General features: G+C 37.1%; 1 protein-coding gene across 1 annotated transcript in view; it reads left to right on the top strand.

The window, feature by feature from the left end:
• Positions 1-20,098, top strand: part of FAM83B (family with sequence similarity 83 member B) — a 107,227-nt gene that overhangs the window by 62,985 nt on the left and 24,144 nt on the right. Inside the window, exons 2-4 of the mRNA XM_080388110.1 lie at positions 3,426-3,590; positions 11,571-11,695; positions 13,849-20,098. The exon at positions 13,849-20,098 is cut by the window's right edge and continues 24,144 nt beyond it. Coding sequence (XP_080244236.1) covers positions 3,426-3,590; positions 11,571-11,695; positions 13,849-16,198 — 2,640 coding nt within the window. The 3' untranslated portion in view covers positions 16,199-20,098. The remainder of the gene's footprint in view (positions 1-3,425; positions 3,591-11,570; positions 11,696-13,848) is intronic.

Here is a 20,098-nt window from a genome sequence, read left to right as displayed (position 1 = left end):
AAGACACAGAATTTGTGGAATAGGCAATTTTCTGACCTATTTTCTACAATTTGAATTGTATGATTTTTTCTTCCTTGCTGGATTTCACTGTCATATGACTTCTTCTTACAAGTATCAGGGTGAAAATTGCCTCTGCAATTGCAAAAACAAATGTAAAAACCCGGTAGTGAAATCTTCCCTTCCATGGTGATGCAGCAAGCGACTAATCCTGTAGCTGTTGTTACAGCTTTCATTAAAGGTAGATACACAGTATAGAATACCTCTTTTGAAGTAACTTCCTAGTCTTGGTCTCCTTAATTAAGCCTTGGGACCCTGAACACCATATTGTTTATTTTTTTCCCCAAGCTCAATACTCCCTTCTGCTGCAAAGCACGCAAATATATAGAGAAATGTACCCTGCACACACACCGTACACACCACACACTCCAAAATATTAAAGGGAATTTAATACATTTAAAAACCAGAATATTTATGAAATTTATGGAATCCACTCTTTCTGCACCAAAATCTATAGTTTATGATCAAACAACTGGTCTGACATAGAAATCACTATACAGAAATTGTCCATTGTAAATTACTTTTCAGTTATGAATGTATATCATATGCATTGTTCAAATTTGGCACTCTTCTTCCTCCAACAATTGAGCCTAATTATGTTTGTGTTGACTAGATTAATTGAGCATTGGTAAGAGTGAATGGGCAGGCTAATGAGGGCATAAAACAAAAGTCATCTTTGGTTTCCAGGGAATGCAAAAATGGATGTCCAGTTGGTTGTCAGATGATGCATGTGGCTTTGCATACATGTCCTTACATCTCGTGAGGATTTTCCAGCTAGCACAAGCTTTAGGTCCCAAAATGTAATTCTTGTTCCAACTCTGGAAGTGTTTTGATGCTTTGCAGAATTAACTCCAAAATTAGTAAGCTAAATGGTTTAAGAACAGTTCTACTAGTGAAGACAAAGAGTTTCCCTGTTCATTTCCAAGTTACAAAATATCTGCATAGTAGCGCACATGCATCCCTCTCATGCCACCAGTTTACTGGCCTGCTTGCTTATGTATTTATTTCTCTCCTCCTCTCTTCATTAAAATAGATATGGCCATTCTAGTCAGCGTTGGTTTTCAGGTCTTATTACTTATTCTTGTTTTTTTCTTTTCTGTGTATTTCCAGTATATTAGTCTTTGCAACCACAGATGATGCAAACAAATTAGCATCTTAGGTATCTGCCATAGGAAAATGTTAGAAAGATTTTTGAAGGCTGTACTATTGATTTTGAATATTTCATATGTTCATGTCAGTGTATGCTGATTAATCCATTCAGGATTTCTCTCTTACATTTAAATAGTTCCTTGAATGTAATGAGCACCTATTTCTAAAAGACCTGAAGAAAAGGAAAGGTTAAGAAGAAATGAGGGAGTTCAGAGGGAGGGGACACAAGTAATGAAACAGAATTATTTAAGGAGAGTCTTTCTTCTTTGGTCTTTTTACCTAACATACTTGATCTGTCTTGGCAGATTTCTGCTCAGACATAAGTGAAACAAGACAGATGAGTAAATAGGGTTGCTATGTTCAGTTAATGTTGTGTATCTCAGAAAAAAGACCAAGCAGAAGGTGCAGTCTGAAAGTGATGAGGTCGTTCGAGTCAAGATAAACTTTTGTGGTTTTCAGTCTTTCCTTTCAAATTTAGATAAAGAAATATAATTTGTACTGGTAAAAATCACATTTAGGTTCTATTTTCAGAAAGTCAATAAAATGAATGAGGTATTGCATGGGCATATTACCTAAGGTTTTTGAAAGAATTTAATTATTTCGTGCTATTCAGTTCCTCTTTGACTGATGGATTTGTAAAGAGTCTTTTTTATTGCCAGGTGACATGTTATGGTAAGGCCAAGTCCTTTCATTTTTACTACTTCAGGAGCTGTCTGTTTAGCTTTCCTAATAACATTGTTATTTTACTTTTTGTAAGTCAGCTCTCATTCATATTTTTACTGTTTTAAGTACGTGTTCAAAGTAAGTGAGTCTTTTAGTTCTCAGCAGGCAGGATTCAAAAAGGTAATTCAGACAACTGATGGAGACATAACTTCTACCGGGCTGTGTGCGACAGCATTTACCAAATTTGTGAGGTAAATGTTTTGAGTTCTGGAATGACTAACTTAAAAACTACACCATTAAAGTTGAGGTACAAGTAGTTCAAGAATTAGTGAAAATGGTAAAAGCATGCTCACTATCAAGCCTGCTCTGATACTTGTGAAAGGCTTTTATTTGCTTTGAATTTGCCTCAGAGACATCTCATTGGAACTTTTCATGAAGACTCTAGTGGATAAAAAAATCATCTTTAAAAGTTACAGACATACCCATTCTTCCTCTGTTATTCCCTCTAATGCTTCAGTATTAGTTCTTGCCAAATTGATAATGATATGTCAGTAGTATATCATCTCCAAAATACCATTAGCAGGACATTGTTTTCCCCAATCACAGAACGGTCAGGGTCAGAAGGGACCTCTGGAGATCATCTAGCTCAACCCCCTGCTAAAGCAGGGTCACCCAGAGCAGGTTGCACAGGATTGTGTCCAGGTGGGTTTTGAATGTCTCCAGAGAAGAAGACTCCACAACATCTCTGGGCAGCCTGTTCCAGTGCTCTGTCACCCTCAAAGTAAAGAATTTTTTCCTTATATTCAGATGGAACTTCATGTGTTGCAGTTTGTGCCCGTTGCCCTTTGTCCTGTGGCTGGGCATCACTGGAAAGCAACTGGTCCCATCCTCTTGACACCTGCCCCTAAGATCAGAAACACTTACTTTATCTCTGTAGATCAAAGGGCATTAGTAACTCATGTTCAGCACTCTAATCTTCTTGAGCCGAGCTCTCACCAGCTGAAGAAGTTTCATCCCAGTAAGAGTGCTGAATCAGTATGGGTCCTGAAGTCATCAGCTTTTCCAGCTCCTTCAAGGAGCTTTTTCCTTGACTCCTTCAAGGACTTGAGCCATTTAGCTTTAGAGGTGATGAAGGATGAAGAAGCTCCTTACACAAAAACATTTTCTGATATTTTTTTTTCATGCACACTGCAGTTATATTGTGATTGGGGGTTTTTTTCCCCACTGTTTTTATATGACTGTTTCCCCTTCTTTTCTCTTCCACTGGATTTCCTTTTCCTTGTATAACCAATCACTACACACACCCACAACACAACTTTTTTTTGGTTGATTTTGGTACTTCTGACAGATGCCACACAAGCAATCATCTGACTTCTCAAAAAGAAGATCCAGTGGTCTTGTAAAGCCTTCTGGGTTAAATGGTACCACATGGAAAATAGTAGAACTTTTTGATGTGTAAAAAAATTTTAGTGTTGGCTGCCCGGTGTGACTTTCAGTTAAGAGTTTTATTTATGTGTTTATACAATAAAATAATTTGTCTTTTCTGTTTTATTCAGGTCATTGCCATTGTTATGGATATGTTTACAGATGTAGATATTTTTAGAGAAATTGTGGAGGCATCTGCTAGAGGGATTGCAGTGTATCTCCTGCTTGATGAGTCAAACTTCAGTCACTTTCTGAAAATGACGGAGAAACAAGGCTGTCAAGTTCAGAGGCTCAGGGTAAGACTTACTGTGTTCCTGTGCATGAATATTCACTACTCATTCCTCTGCAACCCATTAAAAAGGGACTATTAATCGAAAAGTGATTATCAAGTACTGCTTTTTCAAATTAACAATGAGGTATAAATAAGTAAGCTCTCAGCAGGACCTTCTGTACAAATGTTTTTCTCTTTAGAAAGTTTTTTATCTTTTTCATGTGTCAAAACAAGAGTATTTCATAGAATGACATAATTCTCATATATTATTTAAAAAATAATTTTCCGTTATTATGTATTAAGGAATACATCATGTTTGTAAAAGTAGGTTTCTTTTTGCTTTCTCTTAAAGCAGCCTGAAAATAGAGTCATGAAGCTTATGTAAATTAATACATTGCATACTTCATTTTATGACCTTTTTATTTAAAGTTATTATGTATTAAAATACTTCAAAAGGCCCAAGATTCTATTTCATTAGTGTTTTTCTGAAAATCTATATTATCATGTTTATCTGCATCATATATTAGTATTACTTTTTATACATGAAATATGTAAATTTATCCTCTAAGAAAGATAACAAGACTAACGTGTATTTTTCACAAGATGTCCTGTACTGCTCTAATATTTAACAGGGATTAGAATACAAACCATGAGCTGCACTGTCCTAAAGTAAATGCTTCGTAAATACTTTTAGATTTACTGTACTGGAGATAGCACTGAAGAAGTTCCAAGGTCTTTGCCAGAGTTTGTTTTCAGTGCTCTGAGTATGCCTTGGCTGAACTTCCATATAGTTCCATTTGCAATTCCTTGCTTCTGTAACTAGTTAGACCGTGTTCACGCCAGGCAAAAAAAGCTATAAAGGCTCTTCTTCACCACATCCATTTTAAGAACCCAATCTAAAAATCAGATACAGATGTGCTGTATTTGTGAGGATAAAGAGGGCTTTTTGGTAGAATTTTGGAGCAAACTTATTTTATACCAATTTTTGCTCTGTAGTATTGACTTAGGTCCTTAGAAGTATTCCCACACCACTTTCTATGCTTGTTTGTTGTGTATGAGTGTGTGGGATTGCCCTCTGGTGGCCTAATGCACAGAGCTATGGGAATTTTTGGAAAGAAAACATCAAAAACCTGTTGTGGTTCTGTAAACGCTGGTCGTGATTGCCTTCATGAAGTCAGTATGTGGCAATATTTCCATACTTTGGAACTTGAGGTACCACCATTTGCTGGTTACTTGGATTAACTATGCCATAGAGGTTGCCAAAGATGGTGATATGTCTTTTCATGGCATGAGTTTTATCATCCCAAAAGAAAAGAAACTGGGAATATTAATTTCAAGTGAAATCTCAAAAAATGCCATAGTGTACATTTTGACATTAATTCTGTATCTACAGCTGTTTCAAAAGCTTAACTTCTTTTTAGTGGATTCGAGGTTGTCTTTTTAATATGGTTTTATAGACCCACAGGCATTTCTATGTTTGAAAGAATTGATGTACAGACATTAGAGGATTTTGTACAGATTACTGTGGATTGGAGAAGTTTGGACTTGGCCTCTTCAGTGATGTTATGTTTTTTATGTTTCTACTTCATAATGATGGGAGAAATAGAATATATCTTTACTCTGCAAGGTTTACTTAGAATACTTAGAGTTTTATCAGAAAATGAAAAATACATGCCAAAAAGCTAAGCAGTAATCCTGTTGCGCTGGGTTTCCAGTTTAGCTTGTAATGAAGCTTTTCAAAGTAATGGTTTTCTCATCCAAGTGCTAGTCCCAGTGACTGTTGCTCTGAGAATAAAAGCTTGCTACTCCTGCAGTGATTCTCCCGTGCCTTTCGTGAGGATGAAGAGAAGCTGTAGGTGACTGTGAAGGAACAGTCAGTACTCTGGAGAAGTTTTCTCCCATTTCCTTTTTCCCATTGCTTCAATGTTAACAAAAATAAAATAAAATAAAATAAAAAAAAAAAACACAACAAAAAAACCCCAACCACCAAAAAAACCCAACCCAAACCAAAAAAAACCAAAACACAAAATAACCCAAAAGACCCACACAAAACATCTTCAGCTTTCTGTGCTCTTGGCTTTCATTCTTCCGCTGCTGTTCAGTGAAAGCAAGAAGAGGACAGAGGTGTATGGATCGATTTCTTTTCCTCAAACTGTAGCACCAGCAACATTGATCTCGTTATTCCCTGTTATGATTTGGTTCAGTCTTGCAGGAGTATGGCAGATGCTCCTCATGCCATGCACTCATGATGAGGAATTTCTGTAAAGCTTTTCTGACTCAGCGCCTTCTCTAGCTCTTTTTACTGCCATTGAATCAGTAAAATATGAGATGCAGTGATGAATGAAATGTGGTTTTTTTTTAATTCAGATTTACAATTCAGTAGTCTGCATGGGAAAAAATATATTTTATTCAAATCTTCATTAAACGTCTGTGCAGACAGCTTTCCTTATCTGTAGTCTGACTGCATATCAGGGCCTGTTTCCCTCTTTATTGAAAGATATAGCTGAAAAAATGGGTAGATTATATATATTATGATTATTTTGTGAATTCTGTATAGGAGAATATAAAATCGGGGTTTACTAGGAGCTTTTTTAGAATTCTGTACAGTATTTCTTCTTGTGGGTTGGTTTATACTTAATGTTCATCTTAACATCACCAGTGCAACTCAACTCAGATACTTCCACGTTTCTCTTTCCCAAGTTTCATTTATCTGTTTCCTGACTGTCCTACAATTTTCCTCAGTAATTAATGTGTTTCATTTTTTTTTTCTCTTCTCTACCTAAGCTTCTTTGACTAACTCTGTCGCTGGTCTGACTTGTTCAGTCAGCAATTCCTTTACATAGAAAGATGAAGAGTTGTTACAGATTCAGACTTTTTCCAGGTGATTTCTCAAAACCTAATAGCCAAATTTTTCAAGAGATGCTTTTTCCTACTACTGACAGGTGCTGCAGCAAACTGTGAAATAGGTTTGTACTGCAGAATGCAGCACCAAGACAACAATCCCCAGAACCACCAGAATGTTCAAATGCAATAACTTAATTTTGTATTAGAAATAAAGAACCAATGCAGCCAATGTTGCATAATGCTCAAGAAGTCAACCAAGCTCCTCAGCTGATGCCAGATCTTTGTGTTTTACTTGACATAAGGTGAGGCATGTGGAAGAGGCTCCATGCTCTCCAGAAACCTATTTTTACTTCTCTGGCAATAATGGAGAATCATCTTGCTATAGGAGGATATTGAAAGCAATTCAGCAGGAACTGTTTATTACCTGAAAATCCTCTCAGTATTTTTAATGAATTGCAGGAATGAGAAAATAAAACCACTAATGAATTGATTTTACTTTCCTTTTGTGAAGTCTACTCCCAGATATGTGTACTTGAATGCATAGTAGCAGCTACTCTTGAGACCTGATTGCAGCCGGTTATTTCTCACCAGTGTTATCCAATTCAACAAAAGTTTTCCAGTACTTCCAAGTCTGAGTCAGATTTGGTTATTAAATAGACCTGCACAGCACAGTCTTGTATCTGTGAGCAAACTTCTGTGCTAAGGGCCAGATTGCAGTGAAGTCACTGAGATTTTGTCTTCAGTGGTCATTGAATCAGATTCAAAGTCAGAATAGAAGCAAACTTGAAAACTACTTAGCATTTCTACAGCAACTATTATATCTTAGTAAGAAGAGAGACCCAGGATAATAAGTAGTATTAGTAATTATGAACAATATGAGAAAAGTGTTTTGTTTTTTTTTCCTTGAAAACTGTTAGGTGTATTCTTTACAGCAAGTATAGAGTGTGTATTGAACACTGATAAAAACAGTCTCTGCAAGTAAGTGCTGAAGTGAAAGGTTTGAGACCACTATATTCACTGTACTTATCTGTCACACTGGAGGGTTTTTACTGATTAAAATAAATATGTAATTGAATTGCACTTCATAATTTTAAACTGTGCTTATGTGTCTCTCTCTGGGAAGATAATGGTGCACTCATATGTAAGAAGAGGTTAGGGCTTCTTTCTTGTTCATCATTTGGGTGTCATTTAACTGGATAGCCCTAATGGCCTTCCTTAAACTGCAGCCAGCGGCTGTTTTAAATGTCCCTGAGTGTCCTACAGCCTGCTCTTGGAGGAGGGAGGAGATCCTGTGTCTGGCTTCAAAAACCTTCTAAAACATCCAGTCCTTGATTAAACTATCCCTCCGTACACATCCGTTAGCAGTCACTGACAGAAACAGGTTACAGGACCAGACAGACCTTCCGTTTGAATCACTGTGGCTGACCTTACATACGTTTGTGTGTCCCATCAGGCTAGCTTGGTTCCTTCGTGGTGTGTGGGTTTGTTGGTTTCTGGTTTGCCCAGGATTTTCCTCTCAGGGTCAGAAATGAACTATTGCTTTACCCACAACGATGCAGTGATTGGTGACATGCTGCTTTCAGCAGGGGAGACCTTTAGCCTGAGGATGCAACCGAGTAGAAAACAGCGTCTCATACCAGATGGGGCTCGCAATTCACTATGTACATCTTTACTGCTTCTAATTCTAAGTGGAAGGCATTGTCACTGTGTATCCTCAAATTTTGTCTATATTTTGGGCAATTATTCACAGTATGCATCCCTGGCACCTAATTAGAGGGTTCAAAGTAGCTGAAGAATGCCAGATGAACTGTGAGAAAGGTGAGCATGATCTCTGATCTCAGGCACATGCCTTTGTGCTGCCATGTTCCCATCTGTATAGAGGATGACATGGTGAGACAGGAAAAGAGTACGGGATTAAGGAAGCAGGATAGAAAAGCTGGAGGAAGAATGATAGAACAGGGGAAGCAGAGAGTATGATTTTTTTAGAAAGCAGTAACTTAATGGAAATTTTATTCCTTTTCTAGATAGGCCTACTTGAAGTTATATTTCCACTTATGAATACCTAAGGCAAAGCTTTTTTTATATATATATAGTATGGTAATTTGCAAGCCATTAGCCTTGCTTGTGCCTCCAGCATTCCAGATTCCCAAGTGTTATCCTGTTCAACACCAATCCGGCCTTATCTCAGTAAGATTTGATGTGTTCAGCTGACATGTCTTTAGGCCAGCATTACTTGTTATGTTTACTTGAAAATATATAAGCTGCCTCTCAAGTTACCTTCTTCAAATTATAATGACATAGATATAACTTATTATAGTTAAATATAAATCTGAAATAAAAATATAATTACATGGTATACAGAATTGAGTAAATAAGTCATTAAAGTAAATGCAAACTTCATGACTAGTTCACAACATTTTATTTTATAGTAAATAAGGGTTTCCTATTGTGATAAACTTTAGAATGGGTAAATTCCAGTATTTTTTTCTTTTTTCAGTAATTACTTTTTCCACATTATTTAACTTTCAAATAAAAGCTTTTTATTTAATTATTTTTACTTAAAGCTTGAGTAGCTGCTGGAAAGAGAATAATTTTCTTCAATGGGATTGCTTTGTTCAAAATCCAACAAAACCACACTGGAAAAGTGGGAAAATTGACTTTCACTGATAAGAAAACTTCTAACTGGTGTGAAGAAAACTTGAAAGACACAATACTAGGTTGTCAAAAGTGATTAGCAGGTAGAGATGCAAAATTACGTTAACTTCCCATTCAATAATGCAAATTGGGTGGTTATTGTTATTAATTCTTTTTTAGCTGTTTTTGAAAATATACCTAAGCATCCACCTGGGTTTTGACTTTTACAGTTTTACAGCACTTCTAGATAATATTTCTATTATTTACCTAATGAAGAGGTAAATTTACGTTTTATGTTTCTAGCACATTTGCAAAAACATTTAGATTACAAATTTTTAAATACTGTCTTTGTACATTTTAACTGAGTTGCATTTTTGTTCAAACAGTTTGACAAAGATGCTAAGTAAAAATTCACCTATATAAAGAAACAAAATGTAAAGAACTTGGATAGTTTGAACTAAACCATAATTTGCCAGCTCAGCAGCTTTTAAGTGTTACTCTTGCTTCTTTGATTTGATTTTTCTTCCAATAATTGTTTTCAAATACCAACAATGAATTATATACTGATTTAGAAAGCATGTGTTATTTGGAAATGTGCTTTCATTCATTTCATGGAGGTTTTCACCTTTTTTTTTTAAAACTTTCTGTTTGGAAAGATAAAGTTCATTGGATTGTAGCAGACACTATTGTTAAAACTCCTACAACCTCTGTCTATCAGAACCTGATATATTTTAGGTAAATGTGTAAGTGCTCCCATAGACAGTAAAGGTTTATGTAACTGCATTGTAAACTCAGTCATACTTTATAGCCTGGAATCTTAAATACATTTGTAAGTTTAAACATCTCTACATCTTTCTGAGGAGGGTAAGTGGAGAGGGAGGTGCTGAGCTCTCCTCCCTGGTATCCAGTGACAGGACTCATGGGAGTGGTTCAAAAGTGCACTGGGGAGGTTTTCATGGACATTTGGAAGCACGTCTTTACTAAGAGGGTGGTCAAACAGGCTTCCTAGAGAGGTGATTGATGTCCCAAGCCTGTGTTTAAAAAGTGTTTGGACAATGCCCTTAATAGTATGCTTTAGCTTTTGGTCAACCCTGAAGTGGTCAAGCAGTCCATCTAGGTGGTCATTGTGGCTCCCTTCCAACTGAAATTATGCTATTCTATGCTGTTCTGTTCTATTCTATTCTGTTTACTTTCTCCCCCCAGTTTTTCTGAATTTACCCTGCACACAGTCTTACCTGTATTGCTTCATGAACCACCTTAACCCATCTCTACCTGGCCTTTACAGACCATGTCTGCTGTGATTTTCACCCTGTCCTTGTAGCAGTCCCATGAAGCCAGACAGTCCTTTGTATTCACAAGTCTTATATTCCACTATTTCCATTTATACAGTCTATGCAATAATCATATGGGTTTTCTTAAAGGCAGTGCTAAGCTACAGATTTCACTTGCACTGGAATACTTGTAAATTACCACAAATCAGCATTGCTAGAACAAATATTGCAAGGCTAGAAGCTACAGTAAATATCGTGATCATTCACAGCTATATTCTAAGCCATTTTTATGTCTTGTGATGCATTTTGTATCTCACAGACACATGAGTTCAGTGCTGTAGGTTGGTTTGCACTGAATATAAATTTTATTTTTTCTATAAATAAATACCTTTCTGTAACAATTTCTGATAAATGCTTTTACATTTTTTCTACACCCACGTAAGAACTTTTTGAAAATTATATTAGTACAGTGCAGTAACACATCTTTTGAATTTTTTTATTTCTAGAAGACAATGGCTTACCTGAACCAATTTCATTTGCAGCCTGGGAGAAAAATTTACCACATTTTTGAGATCCAACACAGAAAATTTCCCAAGTGCAATTTACTGAGCTTGCATGAGTAAAAAATAAAGTGTCTTAACAGAATTCAAACATGACTGCTGCATAGAGTTCATGCTACCTATGCATGTTGTGATAGCATCTCTGAATTTAGAAATGTGATTGGATTGATGGTGCAAAGCTGATTGAGAAATCTTAATGGTGGTATAACTGCAAGGGATTCTGGTGCCAGGTGGTATCATTCAATGGATTATCTCAGAGTAGGGTATCTGTGTTTGTAGATATAACAGCCTTGTTCAATTAAAAATGATCCTGGTTCTTCGGATTTTGTCTCTGATTAGATGAGATGCTTAGAAATCTTCTAAATATTTTATATCAGATTATGAAAACAATTGGCTCTTTTCAGTACAAAACCTCTTTCTCTTGTCAAAGACATCTTGTGCCAGACCATCATTTCTGGGAGCAGTGGCTATGGAAAAGCAAAATTTCATTGTCTATGGCCTAGGGAATTTCATCAGTCTTGAAGACAAAACAGTAACTTGGATCCCTAGAAGACAAGTTTTACCAGTCTTCCCTGCAGACTTTACTGATATGCAATAGGATAACTCTTCTCCTACTGTACCTCTGACTTTTAAACCCCTGGATGCTAAATATGGAATATATGATATCAACTAAAGTATTTCAATTGTCTTTTTCAGAACATGAGGGTGCGGACAGTGAAAGGACAAGATTACTACTCTAAAACAGGAGCAAAATTCTATGGAAAAATGGAACAAAAATTTATTCTTGTTGACTGTAAGAAAGTCATATATGGTTCTTACAGGTAAGAACAGTTACTGAGGTGTCTGTACAAAACCTGTGATCTTAGTACCTTTCCTATTGCAAATCTGTTGTTTTTTTTTCTATTTCTGAAAATTCTTCCAGGGAACTCCATGGGCAAATTTGATTATCTTTGCTGTAATTTAACAAGTTATCATGGATACTCATTGCTAACACAGAGCCCAGTTTTGACATCTTCTATTAGGTTTTCACAAATAAGAAATAAAGGCTATAGCTTTTGCTACAGCTGGAGACTTGCTAAAAGAGAGAAAAATACTGATTTGTCTTATGTTGTCTGGATTATTCTTGTTTAACATTCACTCCAGAAAAGGCTGCCAAAATTATTTCGTAAGCTTTCTTGGATAGCTTCTCCTCGTAATAATCTTCTAAAGCTACATTGTAGACCTGTTCTGTGGCACTCTGTAGTGTATCACGGTCAAATTCAGAATTTCCCAAGTTAAGCTGGCATAGTTTCTCTTTATATTTGGCTAAGTTTCTTTATTCTACTTCCCATTTTATTGCCAGTGTATGTGTGCAAAGCATAGGCTGGAAGAAGTTATAGTTTTGCAGAGCTGGAAAAAAAAATAAGTTAAAGCAGGGACAGTTCTATCTCACACGTTATTAAATATTTTCCTTCTTTTCATGCTACACTTCTCTCCTTTGGTCTACCGAATTAGTTTCTGCCAGCATAGTGCCTGGGTGCCAGATCCACAACCACTGACTTTCACAGATTTGCACCACTGTAAGCTTTCTAAAATCTGGCTTTTTATTTCCTTTGAGGCTTGGCCAGCCCCAAATTCAGACTGATGTATATAGAGGGTAGTGAGGTAAGTGTCAAGTTCATAAATGAGTCAGTGTAGGAGAGTCCAGGGAGAGTCTGCCTGCTTTGACATCTCCACACAGTGTTAGCTTCTGTGAGAATGTGATGGGTTTTCTCATTTCATTTTGAAAAATAACACTACTTTGAGACCTAGCAGCACAAGGGATGGAATGATCAGTTTCTGTAGACATTAAGCTTGTGTTGTGTAAAAGAATCTAGTGATTTATAACAGGAAAGATGAGTTTTTCTGAATTCTTGCTCTCTGAACTCAATTTAAAGTTTAGAGGTTTTTTAAGTATTACAAAACATATTGGTTTTAATTGTGAAAATAGAAGAGATTTATGCAGCATGGCCTGATTTAATCTCAGCACAGTATTATTTCCTGAAAAATAAAAAAAGAAAAAAAAAAGAAGAAATAAGCAAGGTATTTATGTGAATACAACAAGCCTATTTTCTTATATCCAGAAGATAAATGCAAATAAAAGAAGTTTATAGGTTTAATATTTTTTTTTTCATGAAAATAGCATTGCAAAATTGATTTTTTCTTTGTTGTAATCTACAAATCACAAGCTTTAGACACCATGATACTAGGCTTGTTGAAACATACTTAGTGTACATGTTAATGTATTTTATCTAATTTTCTAGCTGTAAAGCAGCTATAGCTACTTAGGTTTGAGCATATGTTCAGCCTTTCTAAGGTGGGTAGAAAAGATGTAAATTGCCTGCATCAGAACAGCATCATTGCAATTAAAATAAATGTTCATATCCAATCTGGTGTGCATAGTAGAAAATGTAAACTTTTTAACAATTCTGAGGTGCATCTTTTTGAAAATGTGTTTAGAGTGAAGTACATCCAGAACTGTTGAAGTAGTTCTGCATATTATTTCTTTCTTTCTTTTTTTTCTTTTTTTCTATTTTTTTTCCACAACATAACTACACATTAACATTCTCTGACTCAGGAGTAAATGCAGTGGGTCTAGCCAATCCTGGCTTAGTCTTTGTAGAGGTAATTTTGCTCCATTAGGTATTTCTACTCCACTGTTCTACATTTGTGAATGCTTTTTTGTAATATTCACTTTTTTTAAGGGCAATTAAGTGATTATAGACTCATTCCTGCTGTCACTGAAAGCAGTGGAAAATCACCACCTGATTTCGAGTTGTATTAGATTAGACCTTCCAAATCCAAATTATATGAATCATTCCCGCTATTTATTTATTTATTTAGAGAAGACTTGCACAAAACCCAGGTTTGTGTGAAAGCTTTCTTATTAAGAAGGACCAGTGTAATACTTCAGTTCAAAAGAACTGTTTCTAATGGTCTTTTGTTCTTCTTTCAGCTTTATGTGGTCATTTGAAAAAACCAACCTCAGTATGGTTCAAGTTATCACAGGACAGCTGGTTGAATCCTTTGATGAAGAGTTCAGGACACTGTATGCCCGTTCTTCTGTTCCCAATTCATTTGCTCCAGAATTAGTGCGTGTAAACAGTCGCAGGACACTCTGGGATAACGATACATACCAACACTCAGTGTCTTCCTTGGCTTCAGTTTCTAGCCAAAGAAACCTTTTCAGTAGGCAAGACACGGTTCACAAGATAGATCCTATTTGTTGGAAAACTCGTGGAAGATATGCAGTAAATGAAATAGATAAATATGCCTTGAGAAATCAAGCCTATAGTAAACAACCGTTTCATCCAGGTTTTAATATACAAAATACAATCCAGCAGTATCAACCTAGTGAAAAAAATGAGCACTGGAAGAGACATAGTTATGCTGGGGAGAAGCCAGAAAGGACACCTTACCTGTTGCTCAACAGAGCTATTAATAGAGCCAACAATCAATCAAATGCTTGGAAGATGCCATCTGATAGCCTTAGTATTGTTTCTTCGTTGCGGGGAGGATATACAAATAACTACAATACACCCCAGCAAAGTTTTGCTGATCAGTTTTCACGACCAAAGGTAAATCTTGCAGAAAGAAATTCAATTGTACGGAGGTCTTTTAATGGGACAGATAACCATATACGCCATCTGCAGCAAAGGATGCCAACCCTTGAACACACAACAAAATCATTCCTACGTAACTGGCGAATTAAGTCATATTTGAATGATCAATCAGATTATCCAGTGGAGTCTAATGGCTCAGCCTTGGGTGACAGATATGATAGCTATGACACAGCTGAAAATATTAAAGCTCATGCACTGTATTCGCATTCTCGCTTACGCTCATCATTGGTGTTTCAGCCAACTTTACCTGAACAGCAGGAAGTAAGCAGCTGTGCAAGTTCTACAAATTCAACTATAATTGGGTCAGAGGGAAGTGCAACACCTAAAGGGACATCTAATCATGCTCCAAGTGTGCAAAATGGAACAGATAATATTGTAGAAGAACTTAGCACAAGCATCCCTCTTAAATCAGATGCACCAAAACCCCACAGAATTCATATTGCAGACAACACAAAACCTACTGTAAATTCAAATGCAACGGGTGACTCATCTCTCTACTTGTACACAACACTGTGCACAGACAAACATGCAGAAAATCTGAAGAACCTTCAAAATGAAAATATGCTAAAAAGAAGAAGTTTTCCCATGTTCAATTCAAAATCCATATTAGACCCTAGTGCCAACAAACATGCATCCAATTACGTTTACAGCACACTGACTAGGCATAGACTTAAGCAGCCAGTTAGTCCAAAACTTCCAGAAGACACACTGAAGAGCTCTAAAAGTTTACACAGTGTGACCAACCACTTACCACAGGAGGAAAAGAACCTCAAAGGAGAGCTAAAAAGCCCAACTTCTAGCAAGGCAATCTCTATGGCTGCTCTCACTGAAGCTGGCAAGGAGGAGTCTAGTAAGGATTGCACAGCAAAGAAAGAAAGTAAGAATTCCCCAAGTTTTCTAAAGAAAGGATCCCAGAAATTGAGGTCACTTCTTAATCTCACACCAGACAAGAAGGAAAACTTGTCAAAAAACAGGGGTCCTGCCTTTTACAGAATGTGTAGTAGTTCTGACACACTGGTTTCTGAAGAAGAGAATCAAAAACCAAAAATTTCTGAGAATAAGACAGATTCTTCCCCAAGGAGAAAGAGAAATACATCATCAAATTCTCAAGGTAGCTTGAACAGAAGTAAAGAAGATGTCACAGGGAGCCCAACAAAGTCTCCAAAGTCACCAAAGTCTCAAAAACCTCCATCTGATGAAAGCAATAAAAAGTGTCCTCTCTTGTGCCCCCTTGAAAGTAAGTTCATAGAAACTGCAGGAGATGCCTCTACCCCAAGATTTAATACAGAACAGATTCAGTATCAAGATGTAAAGGAAAGCACCACAAACACTACTCCCGAAAGTGCCCCTGTTTCTGCTCTTCAGAGAGCAAGTTCAGTGACACCACAGTTGCCAAGCTCAAAATGCCAGGAGGAGCTAAGATCCCGTTTGAGTGAAAGGCGTGTTTATAGTCGCTTTGAGCCATTCTGTAAGATGGAAAATGCTAGCCAACCTGCAGGAAACACACCCAACAGCACTTCACATCTCTCAGATATTAAAAGCAAGACCTTAGGGAATAGTTACGGCAGGAGTAACCACATGGTCAGCTACAACTCAACTGCTTATCATCCATTGCAGCCTAATGAAAATAAGCTGAGAGGATTTATGCAAAAGTTTGGGAACTTCCTACACAAAAGCAAGTAAAATTTTTGTTGGTTATGTTGAAATACAGCAAGAGTGTCCAAGCTGGAGATAATCTTAACTGGACAAGACCGATGGGCAACTTTTGTAGACCTTTCTTGGGTTTCTTCTGGGATCTAGGACATTGGAATGAATGTACATATTTTTACATAATTGTAACACACTTGTAACAGAATTGTTACACTTAAGTCTTTACAGAAATTCCGTGTCCAGAAGGTGTCTCAAGGGAGTTGTTTATAGTGTTTATATTGTAACATTAATTTTATACATTTTCCTTGTGAAGAAAGTACATACTAGTACATTATAAGATTTAAGTGTGGGGAAAACAGTTTTTAAACTTCAAATACTACTGTTTCCAAAGACTTGCCCTTTAAAAATAGGATAGCACTAGGAATAGTGGCTCGCATTTTTTTAGCATTTATGTACACTTTCAAATGATAAACACAAAATGTTAATGCATTGCATGATACTTGTCTTTAAACTAATTTTTTAAAACCTCCTATAGGCTTCATATTGTTAATAATTTACCCCATAGCAGCTATTGAACTGTTTGGGCAGCAGATGGATCTATCTTACTTTATTGAATTTTCCATGTAATATGATATTTTTCTGAAGTATTTGGCACACATATCTGAAAGTGACCTTAATCTGAGCTTTCACAGACTTGTTTACATGGTTAAACTAGTGTGAATGTAGAATGAACATTGAAAAAGCTATTTATAAAAAAGGTGCCTTGAACATAACTTAGAACTAGTCTAAATTTCAATGGGTTAATTACGTTTGTATAACATGCCAGTATTCTGTAATGTATTCTAAAAATTGCCTTTTGTTACTTTTCTTCTATTTGGTATTTTTTAAAAAAAAATTGTGGAATTCCATTTCTCAGGTAAGTTTTTGATTTTCACATGCAACAGTCTGTTTTAAATGTTGCCAGATGTATTTGCAACTTTGGCTTTAGTATCCTATTTTTTAAAGAAGGTTGCAAGTGCTTCGACTAGGTGTACCAGGGAAATTGCAAGCTCAACCCTGCAATGCTGCCTTATGTCAGGACAAATATTATGTGGCTAGGAGCAATTAGACATCTAAAAATGGGATTTGTAAAGGTCACCACATCAAACAATAAGGCACCTCTCCTAAGCCAAAGAATGTATCAGAGAAGGGTGATGGTAGCAAGTGTTCAACCTTAATGAAGGTATTTAGGGACCTAACAGCAGTCTAAGGGACACATTTTTATTCATCCGAGCCCCTCGGTCATAAAAAATGTCTTGATATTAAGTGACTATACCAGGCTATTGCTTACAAAAAGCACAGGCAGGGTGAGGTGTTTGGGCATGGCATCCACTTCTCATCTGCGGTGTGCAGCCAGAGCATCCAGCTGGCTTGTGCCCTCCTGGATGTGGAGTTTGTCTCTTAGAAGAATGCCGTAACCATTTAGCTTCAAGATGTTCTGTGAAAATTTTGTTCCAAATTCAGAAATTTGGGATAATTAATTGCTGAAAGCTTATAATCCTTATACAGGGTCTTCATGTTTTAGGAGACCACTTTATTCTTAGATCCAAAAGGTTCTACAGTGTTCTATGGAGGGGTCCCACTATGAAGGTCGTGGCTTGATTCTTTAGGAAGAAACATTAAAAAGGCATTTCATACACCAGCTAGATTGAGCTCGCTTGTCTCTTCTACCTGTGGTCCTGGGAAGAGATTTCATACAGAAATCTGCTTCTCACTGAGGATCTGCTCTGGCTCCTGTGAAGTCCCCGCAGTTAGTGTCAGTGGTTTCATTGAAGCAGTGCCAGGTTTTTATTCCAACTGTTTCTCAGGCAGCCCTATTAGGCTGATGCATCATAGCAATAACTGTTTCACTGTGGGGATGGTATTTATTTATGAGCGTGGTGAAGTTTGCATCTCAATCCTCTGCTGAAAGTTTAGGTCTCCCCCTTACCTATAGCCACAGAAAAGATTTTGTGAATTTCTTGATGAATACTGGTGACTTTGTTCACTCCGTGCTGAAATGCCATAGTTGGTGTTTTTGCCAAATTAACATGTATACTAAAATAGCATGTCCTGACAGAGGCAGCATGTTCAGGCCCAAGGTAAGCAGGGTCTTCCTAGTGCTCTAAGTGTATTTTCAGTAGAGGCACAACATACCTCCCCAGGTACGCCGCCAACAGCAATGCAATACTGTGCTTTTTATAACTTAGTATTTTTCAGCAGGGTAGACAGTTATCCAGGATAGTGCCTGAATTAACACTGCAGCAAAGGAACCTAAGATGCACGTGGTGCTAAAAATGTTGGGGGTAGGTTTTAGGAGGATCTTTTTCCCTCCTACCCTTATGAGCTCTGACATATGCTTGTAGGAGGTGCTATATCTGGGAAGGAATTTAGAGAGGGAGAACAAGGGTCTTGGGGCAAGTTTTGAAGTGACAGTGCTTTCTATTTTGTAGTAAACTTCAGGAAATCTATTTTGATACAGTTTGGAAATATTTTACCATATTTTTCAAAGTAGATTGCTAATTAGAGTCCTGAGAAGGCAGATATTTTAATTTACCAAGTCATCTATGTTTATAGGTATATACTGCTATTTTGTACCTATGTAGAAAATTAAGAGCCTTCTGTGAAGAGCCTGCTCGTACACTTAATAATGCAAAAAAGATAATCACAGTAGAACTAGCTTTTTTTCATTTTCAGATCTCTCCTCAGAGATCCCACATAGGCATGCTGCTACATTAAAGCCTGATCTGAGGTTAATTGAAATGAATGCAAAAGACCACCACAGATCTCAGTGGAAGTAGGATCAGACATTTAATGTACTGCCACCACTATTTTAGAAATGCTACAAGATCCAGTGCTGCTTGGGGAGCACGAGGCTCTGACACCAGGGGAAGAGCAGCCCGATGCCCTGCCTGCAGCTGCGGCTTTGAAGGTGGGGAAGCACACTGGGGAGCTCCACAGGTGGTGCAAGGACCAACTGTTAGTTTGTTCCCTCCAGAACTGTGCATTAAAGGTGGGAAAACAGTGCTCACCCAGTCCTGTCAGATTTGCCCGATGTCTCTGCGGGAACCCAGCTGTTCACAAAATAGGAAGGAAAAACAGTTTCTTTGCATGAGAAAAGAAGAAGGATTTGCACGTTTCTGGAGGGAAAGAAAAATATGGTTTATATTTTTAAACTTCCTTTTCCCAAAGCTCGTCTGGATGTTTCTGCTTTTCCAAGGACATGCATTTCATTCAATGTGTCCTAAGTGTGCTCTGCACATTGCAAGTTTGTTACACCCTGCACACACCTAATGCACTCCCAGTTTTGTAAGGCTGTGAAGTAATAGCTGTTGCCGTGCATGACGGTCCTTTGGCCAAATGGCTTGGGAATTGTGAAACCCATAAAAAACAACGTGTCATTTCCACATTAAATAAAACACCATTAGCACCATAATAGATCTAGGAGTGCGAAAGCCGATCAGTTATGCAATGCCGAGTGGGGCTCAGGAGCAGTGCAGCCGGGAGATACAGGCTGCTCATATGGTGCCCATTCCATTCACATCATAAACAAACCACCCCTACATATGGTTGTAATGCCCAGTGAATAAGTTGCTTCATTTCTTCGGCCTTATAATAAACAGTTTTTACTGCCTCTCAGATTGCAAAATGTTGGTTGTTCTCATATTAATGAGTTGCACTGCACTATTTGTTCATGCTAACAAACATGAACTAGATGTAATGAAAGGTTATAATCAGAAAAATCAAATTTCCAGCTGTCTAAATATCTGAGAGTAGTAGTATTTGTAACAAACCTTGAGAGAAACAAAATGCTTATCAGGCAATATATGTTTGTGCATTGAGAGGTGAAAAATTACTGTTCAGAGAGAAAACCGTTTAATTATTTTTCAGCTTTCTGAAATGTATTAGGAAATG

This window comes from Falco punctatus, assembly GCF_963210335.1.
Source record: "Falco punctatus genome assembly, chromosome: 5".
In the NCBI taxonomy this organism is placed as follows: domain Eukaryota; kingdom Metazoa; phylum Chordata; class Aves; order Falconiformes; family Falconidae; genus Falco; species Falco punctatus.
Note: the sequence above shows the minus strand (reverse complement) of the source record. Positions and strands in the feature narration are given on the sequence as shown.